The sequence below is a fragment of the Anolis sagrei genome, chromosome 3 (genome assembly GCF_037176765.1).
Source record: "Anolis sagrei isolate rAnoSag1 chromosome 3, rAnoSag1.mat, whole genome shotgun sequence".
NCBI classification, from domain to species: domain Eukaryota; kingdom Metazoa; phylum Chordata; class Lepidosauria; order Squamata; family Dactyloidae; genus Anolis; species Anolis sagrei.
The window spans coordinates 42,716,958-42,732,694 of record NC_090023.1 but is presented as its reverse complement, the minus strand read 5'-3'; the positions used below and the strand labels follow the sequence as shown (position 1 = coordinate 42,732,694).

Genomic DNA, 15,737 nt, shown 5'->3' with positions numbered 1-15,737 from the left:
CTGAAAATATACAGTTCTCTTTTATTATATTTTAGGGCCCCATGTATAAGAGCATTGGTTGGGCATGAAGATGGGCAGAAGATTGAAAACATATATTTTGTTAGGAACTGTTGTGTGCAGATATATATAATATTTGAGATGCTGCAAACCAGCTCTTCCCTACTCTGTGTATGTAATTATGAGGGATACAGCCAGAAATAAAGTACTGGTACTGTCATTCATTCTCAACTCAATTATTATTCTCAGAGCAGCCAGGCAGCCATCATCCTGGGCATTAAACATGTAGAAATCCAATTTTCCCTGTGAAGAAAATCCCCTTCCTTTTCCCACCGGTTGACATATTAAAATAAATAGATGTAGGGATGAATTTTGAAACACGTAACATCACAGTTCTCACAAAAATACCTCCATGGAGGGTTCAAAGGTGCAGCTGAGTGTCTTGACTAAAAACAGTTTCTAGATGCTTTCATCTCTACTAGGAATAAGGACCTCATCTCATGGAAGCCAAGAAGAAGGGGCACAGCGGGGGAAACTATAGGGCAGCATACCACTTAGTGCCCTTACCATCTTTGGTCATCGGATTCCTTCCCACAATCCCTGGCTTCCTCCTGCTTCTTTCCCAGCTTCTTCTATGAGAAGTTGGATGTTTACCTGACTCCTCAGGGCTCCATCTCTCTGTATTGCTAATTCAGAGCCCAAATTTATTTATTTATTTATTTATTTATTTATTGCATGCACTTTTACCCCGCCCTTCTCCCCCCAAAGGGGGACTCAGGGTGGCCTCACACAAGCACCATATGATACTGTCAACAAGTCATTAGAAACCATTAAAACATTAAAAATCATTAAAACACATTATACAATTCATTAGACAGTAGATTATACATGCCAGTAAAACCAAATCGAAGTCTAGGCAGATTCAATGTCGTAAATATCCTAAGTCTTTTTTCTAAATAGAGCCCTGTAGGAAGTAGTCCTGCATTATCTGATGGGCTCTGACAGACTTTGTGCCAGCAGCGTGCTGGTAGCACCAAGACACGGGGAGAAGACACTTCTCAGCCTCCATGTGATGAGGTTATATGTCTTTTGTATACAACAGGGATAGTTTGAAGCACTGCCTCATTGTTTGAGAAGTCAATTTCCCCTCCAGCTGCTGTGTAGATTGTTGCTAAACTCAGAATAGGAGAGTCTAAGGAGATGAGACATAATGTCACAATTCCTGCTAATCAAAACATTTCTGGGGTTTTTACTCCATGATCTCTGGCTCTACTACATACATTAAATACCTTTGGCAGAAGACCTTCGTTGATCCATTCTTTAGGTCGCTAGTTTCCCCTTTCCTCATCATTCAATTGGTAAAGCAGTAGCCATATCCATAAAAAACAACTGACATTGCTCTCACTTTGGTCTGTTTTACTAACACTGCTTAATTATGGCATCTGATTAGATATTCCCTCAATATAATACCATGCCCAAACACTGTAAAGATACTTAACTGAAGGAGAAGCATACATTGTGGCGAACTGACTTAACTGCCTTGCTATGCTATTGTTTGGTCTAATGCTGAAAGCATGCAAGAAATAAAAAAAGCTCAAAATAACCCCTTTCAGCTCTTCCCTGTCTATGTTTTGTGTTCTTTTGCAGTTCTTATCGCTGAAGCTCATGCCTTAAAATTTTGCTTGAGAAGTGTAGCTCTTAGCCATTTTTCTCTTTCTGATTTCGTGGTGTGCGGGTTCCTCCGCTAACAGTGGTGTCTTGTAACGTTATACAGTAGCTACACCACCCGACCTTCCACGACCTCCCTTAGCTCCCGCCAAACCTACACCAGTACGAAGAAAACCATTGCCGCCAAACACCGTGACTGGTAAACCTGGGCGCTCAGGTATGTAAAATGTTCTGGCAGTGGATTGATTGATTTATACATTTATTTCTCATTTATGTTCATAAGACAGACAGTTCTCTTTTGATGTTTTCAGGCTGTTTGCACACTGTGTATAACATTCTCCTTAGATTTGCAATCAGTTACTATTCTCAGTGCTTTAAGAAAGGATACATATCTAATTATTTTAATGGTGGTATGGTTTAAGTGGTTTTTACTGATATTTTAATGGTTTTATTTTTTTCAGTTGGTTTTGGTGATATTGTTATCCATATGAACAAATTTCCGGGGGAAAACATGTTGAGGATATGCATTCTTTTGCTATAAATGCATTTTTCCAAGCCCTTTACCAAAGTGATTTGATACATTTTGATAGTTTTGATCTGTGCATAATATTTTACTCCCAGCCAACAATGTGCTGCCACTATAATTCTCTCTCTCTCTCTCTCTGGATTTTGTACCTTTTAGAAACTCCACAAAGTGAAATAAATCAATAGTTTTTACTAGAGACCAAATGTTATAGCTTTCTCGATCCTGGGCATGATATGTGGAATACCTATCATGATTGTCCCTGAACGTCCCTCTCGCTTAGCAGCTCCTTAGTTTACCAAGGAGCTAACAGTGATGAAGCAAGTGAGACAGAGACTAGAGTGCTACTGGCAGGAGACTCAGGACGAATCGGGCCAAACACGGGCTAGAGCCTCCCTTATGACCTACTCTGTGGCAATGGAGGCAGCTGAGAAGTCTTACTCGACTGCCTGCATTGCACCTGCAACTAATAGACCAGCAGGGCTGTTCCGAGTGGTCAGAGGGCTCCTTCACCCTGATTCTCAGGGTGGGATCCGTGGCCAATTGGCGGCTCAGTGTGGTGATTTCGCACACCATTTTGCATACATAGTAGCTCAGATCTGCTCCGTCCGAATTTTGTGAAGGTTTTGTGATGTTACAATTAATATGTGTATTGTATGGTTTTATATTTGTCTATGTATTACAATATATTGATTTGTTGTTTGATGAATTTTGTTAATTTGGTTGTTGAGTATTATAATACATCAGGTAGTAGGCATCTTATTTAACTTATAGGAATGACTGTGATTTTAACTAATGTTTTATAATGCTTATTGTTTAATTTTTGTTCACTCATGCTTTGGCTTATTTTGTTTTGTCTTATATTGATCTGATGCGTTATTATTTTGTTTACTTTTTATCTTCTATATATTTTTATTGTATTTATCCATGTTGTAAGCTGCCCCGAGTTCCTTCGGGGAGATGGGGCGGGGTATAAATAAAGTTTATTATTATTACAGTATTACTGTGTTTTTCCATGTTGTAAGCCACCCCGAGTCCCTTCGAGGAGAGGGGGCAGGATATAAATAAAGGTTATTATTGTTATTATTATTTTTATTATTATTACCTTCAGCATCCAAAAAAACCCAGGATTGCCTTGGATTAATTTGAACTAGAATTTTATATATGTGTTAAGAGCTCTAGCAAATTCTAGAGAAGAAGAAATAGGCCATCATATGGAAATATGTGTTTCTCAATAGAGGATTTCCAGTACAGAAGTGTAAGGAATTCAAGAAGACTTCTTTTAGTTTTTCTTGGATTTTTTAACTTTTAAAAACATCTCATTTTTCTTTCCTTCATCATGTAAAAATAATTTTTCATTATGCATTGTATGAAGTGACACCCAAAATAAATGAAGGGAGTAGTCAGACCTTTTGCTAAACTTACCAGGAGCTTCTGAATTTTGTTGGCAAGACAAGGTTTTTAATACACTCCCTTTATTCATCTTAATTAAAAGTATCAAACTGTTTCAAATCTCCCAGATATATAGAAAAGCACTTCTAACAAGGAATGACAAATAACCTCATTCAGATTTACTTATATTAAATCTCTCAGCACTTATTAAAGTTGTATAAAAGTTATAACTTTTGGTAGTTTATCTCCTGTTTTTCATGAAGGGAAGAAATTTAGCTTTTGGGTGTCTTCTTGATCCAGCTATACTTATTATTTGTGTTACTTCTTCCCAAGGGGCTATCAATTGATTATTTACAGAAGAAATTTAATGGAGTAGAAGCAAAATAGCAATGGGGGAAACATGCATTTATTTTATATGTGTGTGTGTGTGTGTGTGTGTAGGCTTTGTTGTTATTTTTAATTGCCACCAAATAAACTTTGACTTATCACAACCCTATTAAAGGGATGGAGTGGGTAAAGATCATATGTCGTCCATGGGACAGTCTTTTCTTGCCCCTTTTTAACTTACAAGATCCACCCATATTTAACCATTTTGTAGATGGTTTACGGCAGAAATAAAGAGAAAGATATTAGAAGATTGCATGGTTATTTGGCAGAGAGAAAGCTATAAGCCAGCAAGTATTTAAGCAAGTTCAATCTAAATTTTGTACAACTTATACTTAAGTGAAAATCTCTACCTGCCTATATATCTCTAGAATGACTGGAGATAATCTCTGAAAGATTATATCCCTTCTATGACCTATGAATGTTTTCTACAGAATCAAGGCTGCTGTGATTTGAATTTGCCTTTCAGATTTACTTTTATTTCCAAACAGGAAATATCTTGATGCCACGAGCGCCTCCACCTTCCACACCAACTTCCTTGATTAAGCCTGCTGGGCCAACGGGTCATGCAAAAACAAGCTCTCATAAAAAGCCACCTACAGCAGCTTCTTCTCCAGATTATAGTAAGAACTGTGGTTTCATATTTTGTGGGTTTTCTCTGCCTTTGGCGGGGTTGTTGTTAAACTAGCAAAATAACATAGCATTCCAGCAGAATCAATATTTCAAATGACAGCGACTCATAATGCTCCATCATTCTAAATTCCAGCCAAGTTTCACCAGCCTTTTGTTTTGGCATCTAATAGTTGCTTGTTGTCCCTCTGAGTCCCTCTCCAGAGGTGAGAAGGACGGCATATAAATGATAGAAATTTATTTATTTATTTATTTACTATACTTGTATACCGCCTTTCTCAGCCTATTGGCAACTCAAGACATTTAACAACAAGTCAGTACACACAATAACAAAATACAGATTAAGCATTAAAACAATATAAAACCACAATAGAAATAATAAAGCCAACATCATTATCATTAGCGTCTCCTAGTTAAAAACATTGTCCAAATTCCTTTGCCAAGTTATTCCATTTCCTATGTCAGTTACTCTGCATTTGTAAATGCTTGCTCATATAACCATGTCTTAACTTGTCTCCGAAACATTAAGAGTGAGGGAGCCGATCTAATCTCCTTAGGGAGGGCATTCCATAGCCAAGGGGCCACCACAGAGAAGGCCTTGTCTCTCGTCCCCGCCAAACGCACTTGTGATGAAGACGGGATTGAGAGCAATGCCTCCCCAGATTATCTTAAAGTCCTAGATGGTTCATAAGAGGAGACATGTTTGGACAGCTAAATTGGGCCAGAACCCAACTCACTTTAGAAATAAATAAATAAATAAATAATAAACCTTTCAAATCCTACACAGCAATCCTGCAAATTTGAGAAGTTATCCTATGGGTAATAATGGGAGAGGAAATGAGGAGGAAAGACATAAAATAAACTCAAGTTCAGATTAGGGTTAGGGTGCACGTTGATGGGGTGGGCACCAGCTTCTGATCAGTGAACTTAAAGTTTTATCACACTATTATTAACTTTATTATTTATTATTAACTTTATTTGTACCCCGCTAGCATCTCCCGCAGGACTCGATGCGGCTTACACAGGCCGAAGCCACAAAACACAATAAAATAAAACATAATACAATAATAAGCAAGGCAAATCAGACAATTAAGCAAGATAACAACAATGACTACATCAAGACACTATTAAAACTGGTTCGGCCGGCGCAATGGGGTACAGGAGTTAAAGTGCTGAAATGGCAGGAGGAACGTAGGATTAGAGGTATTGTGTGCAGTAAACATCGGTTGTACTAAAGTGCTTCTAGGACTTGGGATGGGGATTCCTAATCTGAGAAGGCATGTCGGAACAGCCAGGTTTTTAGGTTCCTTCTGAAAACTGCTAAGGTAGGGGCCTGTCGGAGATCTTTTGGAAGGGCATTCCAAAGTCGGGGGGCCGCCACAGAGAAGGCCCTGTCCCGTGTCCCCACCAAGCGCACTTGCGACGGGGGTGGGATCACGAGCAGGGCCTCCCCAGATGATCGGAGTGAGCGTGTGGGTTCGTAGATGGAGATGCGGTCACGCAGGTAGGGTGGTCCCAAACCGTTCAGGGCTTTGTAGGTGAGCACCTGCACCTTGAATTGGGCTCGGGAAATAAATGGCAGCCAGTGGAGCTCCTTAAACAGAGGGGTAGACCTCTCTTGATAATGAGCCCCGGTTAGCATCCTGGCTGCTGCCCGCTGGACCAATTGAAGCTTCCGAGCCGTCTTCAAGGGCAGCCCCACGTAGAGCGCATTGCAGTAATCCATTCTAGAGGTGACCAAGGCGTGGACCACCCCAGCCAGATCTGCCTTCACGAGGTACGGTCGCAGCTGGCGCACAAGTCTCAATTGTGCAAAGGCCCTCCCGGATACCGCCGACACCTGAGCCTCAAGTGTGAGCGAAGAATCCAAGAGGACACCCAGACTGCGGACCTGTGGCTTCAGAGGGAGTGTAACCCCGTCCAACACAGGTTGCCACCCTATACCCCGATCCGGTTTACGATCGACCAGGAGGACCTCTGTCTTGTCGGGATTGATCTTCAGCTTGTTCTTCCTCATCCAGATCGACACAGCGGCCAGGCACTCGTCCAGCACCCGAGGAGCCTCCTTGGAATTAGGTGGAAAAGAGTAGTAGAGTTGTGCGTCATCTGCGTAGAGATGGCACCCAACTCCAAAACTCCGGATGACCTCTCCCAGCGGTTTCATGTAGATGTTGAAAAGCATGGGAGACAGAATGGAGCCTTGCGGGACCCCACAGGTCAAAGGCCAGGGGTCCGAGCAGGCGTCTCCCAGCTTCACCATCTGGGTACGTCCCTCCAGGAAGGACTGGAGCCACGACAGAACCGCGCCCCCAAGGCCCATCCCAGAGAGACGACCCAGAAGGATACCATGGTCGATGGTATCGAAAGCCGCTGAGATGTCCAAGAGAACCAGCAGAGTCACACTCCTCCTGTCCAGCTCTCTGCGGAGGTCATCCACCAAGGCGACCAAGGCTGTCTCAGTGCCATGACCAGGCCTGAAACCAGACTGTGACTGATCTAGGTAGTTGATATCGTCTAAAAAGCTCTGGAGCTGGGAGGCGACCACCCGCTCCAGCACCTTACCCAAAAAAGGGAGGTTGGAGATTGGCCTATAATTATTCAGCACCATGGAGTCAAGAGAAGCTTTTTTAAGGAGTGGACGAACCACAGCCTGCTTCAGATTAGATGGGAAAATCCCTTGCTCCAACGATGTATTAACAATCAACACAAACCAATCAACCAACCCCTCCCTGGCTGATTTTATGAGCCAAGATGGGCATGGGTCTAGAGGTGAGGTGGTCGCCCTCACAGCCCCAAGAACCTCCTCTACGGTCTCAGGAAGAACAAGCCTAAAAGAATCCCACAAAGATGGACAAGCAGGTGCCTCCGTCACCTCTTCTGGCAGTGCGATGGAATTGGAGTCGAGCTCGAGGCGTATCTGAGCGACTTTACCTGCAAAATGGTGTGCGAAATCGCGACACCGAGCTGCTGGATCATCAGTGACCTACTCGACCACAGGTGGGTGGAGGAGTTCCCCCACGACCCGAAACAGCTCCGATGATCTGTTAGCTGCAGACGCTATACGGGTGGTCGTAAATGATTTCCTGGCCACCCGTATAGCCACGGAGTATGCCTTAAGAGAGGCTTTAGCCCGTGCTCGATCAGAGACGGCCCGAGATTTCCTCCATTTGCGCTCTAGCCCCCTTCTCGCATGCTTCATCACAGCCAGCTCCCCGGTGAACCAGGGAGATGGCCTGTCACGACGCAACGAGATGGGGCGTTCGGGAGCGATCGTATCTAACGCCCTGGACATCTCCCCATTATAGAGAGTTACCAAGGCGTCGATAGAATCGCCAGGCTCCAAGGCAGGAAGAATCCCAAGATTCCTCAGGAATCCGTCCGGATCCATCAGTCTCCTAGGGCGGACCATTTTAATCTGTCCTCCACCCCTGCGGAGGTTAAGAGTCGCAGCAAGTCTAAAAGTGATCAGATAATGATCAGACCATGACACCGGAAGGATGTTTTGATCTTCCACTCTGATCATTTCGTTGTCCGCCACGAAAACAAGGTCGAGAGTGTGTCCAGCTTGATGAGTGGGGCCAGATATTATCTGTGACAGTCCTATGGTCGTCATGGTGGCCATAAAGTCCTGAGCTGCGCCAGATAGGGTGGTCTCAGCGTGGATGTTAAAATCTCCCAACACCACCAGGCGCTGGGAAACCAAGGCCGAATTGGAGACCACCTCCGCTAGCTCAGACAGGGAGGCTGCTGGGTCGCGAGGTGGACGGTACACCAGCAGGAACCCCACACTGTCACGGCTCCCCACTTTCAGGTGGACACACTCGAACCCAGAAGCCTGCGGAACAGCGCATCTGATCACGGCGATGGATTGCCGAAAGACTACCGTGACCCCTCCTCCCCGCCCCCCTTGTCTGGCCTGCTGATGCACTCCAAAACCTGGTGGGCACAGCTGAGAGAGATTTACTCCCCCCAGCTCGTCCAACCAGGTCTCGGTGATGCATGCCAGATCCGCCCTCTCATCCAGGATCAAGTCCTGGATGGCCGCAGTCTTACCATTAACGGATCTGGCATTAATCAGCAGGACCTTTAGACCGAGGGGACTGCCAAGGAGCCTACCACTACCTACCTTCTCCAGGGTCGCAAGAACTCTGTTGCGCTTCTCCCTGGGATAACGGTGACCCGCTGTTCTCCTCCCCCACACGACTTGAATAGCACCCCCCTCCTCCGGAACCCCCTCCCCCTCTACATGGCCGGGGTCTGTAATTAGTCAGCTCTCAGAGGAAGAAGTCGGGCTGGGAAATAATCTCCCTTGGGCGTTGGGTGGGGATGTTTCTGATGATGAGGTAGATAGTGAAACATCAAGGGAGCTGAGTGGACTGAATAAGGGAAGTGTTCTCGAGCGAAGGAGTGTGGCTGGTTGAGTGGGGGCGACCGGGACAGATGGGGTCTCAAAATTATACGAACCAGGAGGGGGGGCCCTAACCGGTGAGCTAGTTGTGGATGCACGGGGACCTGATGGAGTTTGGCAAGGAGGAACCCCGAAAGCAAATAAGGGGCGTATCTGAGGGTCCACAACTACCCTCCTAATGGTAATGCCACTACACTGGTATAATATTATCATTCTGTTTTAACTGCCAGGGCAACATCCTCTGGGATCCTGAGATCTGCTGTTTAGAGAGAAACATCTAGGATTCTCATCCAGAGAGTCTTGGATTCACTACACCTGGGATTTAGCCATAGCAGTTTAAGTGGAATAATGGCACTGAGGGCCCTTCTACACTGCCATATAAACCAGATTATCAAAGCAGATAACCCACATTATCGGTTTTGAACTAGACTATATGAGTATACACTGCCATATAATCCAGCAGGTAATCTGGATTTTATATAGCAGTGTAGAAGGGGCCTCAGTGGAAAACAAAAGCGCAGTCATTTGCAGGAACCAGTAACAAAATGTAGTTTCCCATTATTCAATAAAAGCCCAGAGAAGTCATAAGTAATGGCTAATTAATAAAAGTACATAGGAAACTGCTGCTGTTGTGTTTGTGTGTGTCTTTGTATTGACTCCAATTAATGACAATTGCCTTCCTATTAGACTGAGATAGTGTGATTTACCCAATGTCAAGGAAGCTATTCTCTCTCACCTATAGCTTCCTTGAGGAGGGGGACTCCCCTTGTAAACTCATTGCTTGATTGACATTAAAGGTGGCTATAATATAGGGATAAGGGAACATCCTGAGGTTAATATTTGTTGTTACGTGCCCTCAAGTCAACTTTGATTTAGGGCGATCCTAACCTATCACTAGGGGTCCCTGGTGACGCAGCGGGTTAAACTGATGAGCTGCTGAACTTACTGACCAGAAGGTTGGTGGTTTGAATCCAGGGAGCTGGGGGAGCACCCACTGTTAGCCTCAGCTTCTGCCAACCTAGCAGTTCAAAATGTGAGTAGATCAATTGGTACCACTTCCACAGGAAGGTAACATGCAATCATTCTGGCCACATGACCTTGGAGGCATCTACAGACAACGCCGGCTCTTCAGCATAGAAATGGAGATGAGCACCACCCCTCAGATTCAGACACAACTAGACTTAATGTCAGGGGAAACATTTAGTTTTACTTTAACCTATCATAGGATTTTCAAAGAAAGATTTCTTCAGGGAAGATTTACTACTGTAGTATAGTTGCCTTACTCTACAGTTTTTTAAAGAGAGTATTGGAAAATAAACATACTTTGCCTTTGAATAAAATATTACATTACTTAAAGGCATTTTAGAATTATGTCATAAATGCATATTCTAACTCTTGCTTATGTAAGTAGGATGTATATATCTAATTCAGAATTTGGCCCATTACATTCTTTACTATATTTACCAGCATAAATTCATCAGGCCTAATTTTGCTTGGCATGTTCCACTTGGCTAGAGTAACTGGTGTCTGCATCTTTCCCTGGATATTAAAGAACATGCTCTAAAAAAGAGAATTGGCTCAGATTTGCTACCAACATATTTTAAGTGTTGCTAGGTTTAGGATATGCTCCCTGAGGAGGCAGACAATGAGTGAAATGACAGCAGTATTGGTGAAACTCGAATCCATTTTTTTAGAGCTCTGAGGAGGATTATGTATATTATGCATGAAGTGACTCCAACAGCAATAATGAGCTCAGTCATTTGGGTTATGATTATCTTTGTTTTGGCAGTGCAAAGAAGCATGTATTTTCCATCACAGCCAAATCCAGCTCACCCTGAAGAAAAAGCCAACATGACTCCAAGCATACACCAAGGAGAGGATTTAAAGGACTGTTTGAGATTAAAATGCGAGATGAAATATAAAGTGTCATTTTAACTTTGCAAAGCACTATTTTGGTTTCCTTCTCCTTAGGTAATCCAATGTTCAGCTCACTTCCTACAACAGAGACTGATGTTGCAGGCACACCAAGGTATACAGGTATGACTAAAACATCTGCAGTTGTAAGGTACTGAATGGATTTGTTTTGCTTCGGATTCCAGAACAAAGAATGTTTTATAAATCTCCACTTCATTTTCCTTCACTTGTTCTCTGGGCAGGCCCGTAGCCAGGATTTCGTTTCGGGGGGGGCTAAAAAATTTTCAGGGGGGGTTTCGGGGGGGGCTGAGTTTCGGGGGGGGGCTGAGTCTGAGTGAAAGAGGGTCTAGCCTAGCAAACCTTTTGTATCATTACCCGAATACCCCCATGCATATGGGATATATTGAGTATGGTGATCAGATCATGATATGAATAAACATAACAGTTTAAATAATGCACCAGTAAGGCCTTTTCGCGAACCACCATGAGAATTTCGGGGGGGGCTGAAGCCCCCCGAGCCCCCCCCCTGGCTACATGCCTGTCTCTGGGGTTACAGTCATTTTCCCAAGGTGTCACCACCATAGTTCTTGATGTACAGTTGATAGCTTAGTTACTGGATTTATCCAGTCCACATGTGCAATATCAGGGAAATAACTATGTAACTGGTCATAGCATTGATAAGTGTTAATTGCAAAATGAGAGGAGAAGATGGATGTTCTCGATGAAAAGATTTTTTTTTAAAGCAGCCATGTAAAAAAGTTTAGAGTTCCATCTACTATACAACTACGAAATCTATATTGTAGTTACAAAATGAGTTTGGAAAGCAAGCAGAATGGAATATTGCCTCCTTCTCCACTCATGCAAAAAATAACAATTTCCCTATGATTAGTAAAACAGAGGTTAGGCTGAACCTTTCTGCCTGGTGGACTAATTTTCTGTTTGGATGTATATTTATATATATAGTAGGTTAGGGCCATGGTGCTGCAGCGAGTTAAACCCCTAAGCTGAAAACTTGCTGACCAGAAGTTCGGCAGTTCAAAGCCTCAGGATGGGGTGTACTCCCGTTGTTAGCCCCAGCTTCTGCCAACCTAACAGTTTGAAAACATGCAAATGTCAATAGATCAATAGGTACCACTTTGGTGATACTACTCCACGCAGTCATGCCAGCCACATGACCTTGGAGGTGTCTACAGACAACACTGGCTCTTTTGCGTAGAAATTGAGGTGAGGACCACCCCCCAAAGTTGCACCTGACTAGACTTAATGTCAAGGGGAGACCTTTACGTTTAGGAGGTCAAAGAAAAAAAGATGTGCCTTTAGAAGTGCTACACATATATAGCCTGACCTTTTGAGGAATTTTGCAGCTGAACTAGGGATAAGAATAGATCTGATGTATCTTTAATCCTTGATAGAAAAGGGAATTCAAGAGGTGTAGGATTCTCGATACCCTAAGCTTCACTCTCTGCTTGTTTGCCAAGAAAGAAGCCTTTCTGAGTTGTGAACATGATGAAACGTCAGTTTAAAATGTCTATTACTTTCTACTCCACTGATTTGGCTACTGTGTGACACATGTTTTGGGTTAATCCCAAAGATATCCAGTAGATAGACAGTAATGACAGATATCCTGCTGATTCAGTGAAACTTCCTCTGTAGGAAGCATGTCAGAGTTGCATTCTTGTAATAAAATCTTTTAACCCAGCACTTCCTCTTTGATATATGCTAGTTGACCATTAAAATGCTTTTTGTAGAGAAGGTTTTGATTATGGAAACCTATCGCATGAAGCATCATTTTAGAAAGTCCATATGCTATTTGTAAAAATGATGTATGTATGTTGTTTTTCTAGGTGACCATGTGAAGTACATGAAAAAAGAAGAAGATGTACCATGTTCCATTACTGATACACTCCAACACTTTCCAACAGAGGATGGCGAGAATATAGACACAGCCACTACTCCTCCACGAAAGCCTCCAACTAACCTCACTGTGGTGACTGTTGAGGGTTGCCCATCTTTTGTCATACTGGATTGGGAAAAGCCACAGAATGAAACTGTTACAGGTTAGGTTTTTCTCCTTTTCCACCAGAAAACATCTTACTTTAAAACTGGATCCCTTCTCCCACTTTAGTCATTGTACATTATGGGTATAAACACAGGACTTGGGGACTCTTGTCAAAAGCTACTCAGCTGTAGAATGTTTCATTTGGGACCCTGCGTGAGTCATAATTTGTGTGTGTTCACAATGTATTTACACATAGGCAACTTCTGATTTTACTTTATAATAAGAACAATCAAGTACTGATTATACAAATGTGACTAGGAGACAAAATGAGTAAAAATGAGTTTGAATAAGATCCTTCTATATTTTAGAATATAAAGTTGTGTCAACTGAAAATGGGAGCTCTGATGTAAGAGACACATCCATTATAACGACAAATCAAACCCATTCTACAGTGGAAAACCTGAAACCTAACACAAGGTAAGGCTGTTAGAAAATTCAGGAATTGTATAGTATACTCAAAGTAAGATTATATGCATGCAAGATGATTTCAAGTGGGGGCCCATCCAAACTGGTCCCATACTGTGGGAGCTCCCAACGGTTTTACCAAAGCCCTGCTTTGTCCTGAATTAATTTGATACTCCATTACCCGGGGGTCTTCCTGAAAAGCCCAGGCCTAATGGAGTATGGGCCTTGTGGGGACTGACCTTTCAGTAATCCCGAGACAGATCACAAATCACAAAACTGAAAATTACCTAATAGTTTGCATGACAGCTTTCACTTTATACTTAGTCTAGGCTCCTTAAACTAGTATCCCATTTTAAGTAAATGTGTGTGCGTTCTAAAACTCTGAATTCAAACCTCTGTTAGATGCAATAAGGAAGAGCTTTATTTTGAGGAATGTCCTCTGCAGTTCCCATTCCTATTTCCCCTTCCTGTATTGCTATCACTATTAATAAATGCAGTTAATTCCATATAACTGATCCAACTCTTAAGCATGCTTGGATAGGGCAGGGAAATGTATCAGATGCTTAGAAGATGCTTTACCAGCATCTCATAGAATCATAGAATCAAAGAGTTGGAAGAGACCTCATGGGCCATCCAGTCCAACCCCCTGCCAAGAAGCAGGAATACTGCATTCAAATCACCCCCAACAGATAGCCATCCAGCCTCTGCTTAAAAGCCTCCAAAGAAGGAGCCTCCACCACACTCCGGGGCAGAGAGTTCCACTGCTCAACGGCTCTCACAGTCAGGAAGTTCTTCCTCGTGTTCAGATCTTCTGTATTCTGCTTATTTAGAACTAAGCACCAGGTTGTAGCTGAAAGCTGGAAAGTGTGCATCATTTATGCACAGAACAAAAGTTGGTACAGTTGTGCCCCTTGAACACACTGAAAGGTATTTCTTGCTGTAATCCAAGATTATCTCTATAGAATGATGTATCTTCACATATCAGGCAAGTGGCAAAAACAGGACATAAAGATTATTATGAGCACAACATGACATTGTAAAACATTTCTGACACCATTTGTCAGGATCACTGTGAGTGCTATAAACAAATGGCACATCCATTAGAAAATATATAATGGATAAATGAGGGAGGATGTTGTGGCATGTCCTGTGATATGCATCTTATTATTATATTTGAAAGCATGCATGAAAGTGAAATGGAAGACTAACTTCTTCTTTGGAAGGATTGGAACAGAGGCTGGATAGTCACCTGTCAGGGGTGCTTTGAATGTGATTTTCCTTCTTCTTGGCAGGGGGTTAGACTGGATGGCTTGTGAGGTCTCGTCCAACTCAATTATTCTAACAGAGAGATTTGCTTTGGACATTAAATTTTTTTCCAGAGCGGAAATCTTCAAACTTGCTGAGTTTTTCCCCCTTTGATTTTGTTGGGTGGCTGTATTACTGGAAAATTCTGCGTATTTCCAGAAATACAGCCACCCAACAAAATCAAAGGGGGAAAAACTCAGCAAGTTTGAAGATGCAAAACTGATGCAGGTGTTCTATTTTCTCATTCCCCGATATGCCTGATAATAAGTACTTTTCATTGGTTAATTTAATTTTTGTTCCTTTGGTGGGGAGTGCTTTGGCTTTTGAATCTGGAGAGCTGTCAAAAATAATGTTTGCAGTGTTTGATAGTAAGGGAAAATAACATTTTCAGACTTATGAAAATGTAAGCCACTAGGAAAACAATCTACCCATAATTTGGTTGGTTCGACATTCATCAAATTATTAAATGTTGTTGGACTGAATGAAAATTGGCTGGTTAATCAATCAAAACAACATGGCATAATGTGGATCTTTTTATTCAAGTGACTTGATCTTTTTTTTTCCATTGGAAAAGCATGAAACAATTCACAAACAATAATAAAATAATCACATCACTTCCACCCCATGAACACAGGAAGGGAACATTGTTATAGATGCACCATTTATACCACTGCACGACAGAACAAACAATGTGGCAACTTCATAATCAGCCACAACATGCAACAGCATAGGCACTTAATGATGCAATCTGCCCTTGGGAAATCGCAATGCAAAGGGGTAGTGGCTCTCCCAAAAGAGCAATGTGGAACTAATAACCCAGTATGGAGGGCAGTGGAAAGTCCTGTACTGGGAAATTGGTCCAACTTTGTGTGGTGCTCCATTGTGCAGTGGGAGCCCTGTTCTGCAGCTGCACATCTTGTACAGTACCCTGTCTTGGGATGGAACGTCCCTTTCAAAAGAGGATTGTTTGTGTCTTGTTATGCATCACCACAATTGTCTTAACATCATTGCATATTGTTTCAGTGCTGTGATTCCATTGTTGTAAAATATAA

General features: G+C 42.6%; 1 protein-coding gene across 18 annotated transcripts in view; it reads left to right on the top strand.

Annotated features, from left to right (window-relative positions):
• Positions 1–15,737, top strand: part of ABI3BP (ABI family member 3 binding protein) — a 163,849-nt gene that overhangs the window by 135,023 nt on the left and 13,089 nt on the right. For all 18 annotated transcript variants that reach the window (XM_067466635.1, XM_067466633.1, XM_067466631.1 and 15 more), the window contains 5 exons: positions 1,772–1,882; positions 4,456–4,587; positions 10,974–11,039; positions 12,761–12,973; positions 13,284–13,392. In XM_067466635.1, coding sequence (XP_067322736.1) covers positions 1,772–1,882; positions 4,456–4,587; positions 10,974–11,039; positions 12,761–12,973; positions 13,284–13,392 — 631 coding nt within the window. The remainder of the gene's footprint in view (positions 1–1,771; positions 1,883–4,455; positions 4,588–10,973; positions 11,040–12,760; positions 12,974–13,283; positions 13,393–15,737) is intronic.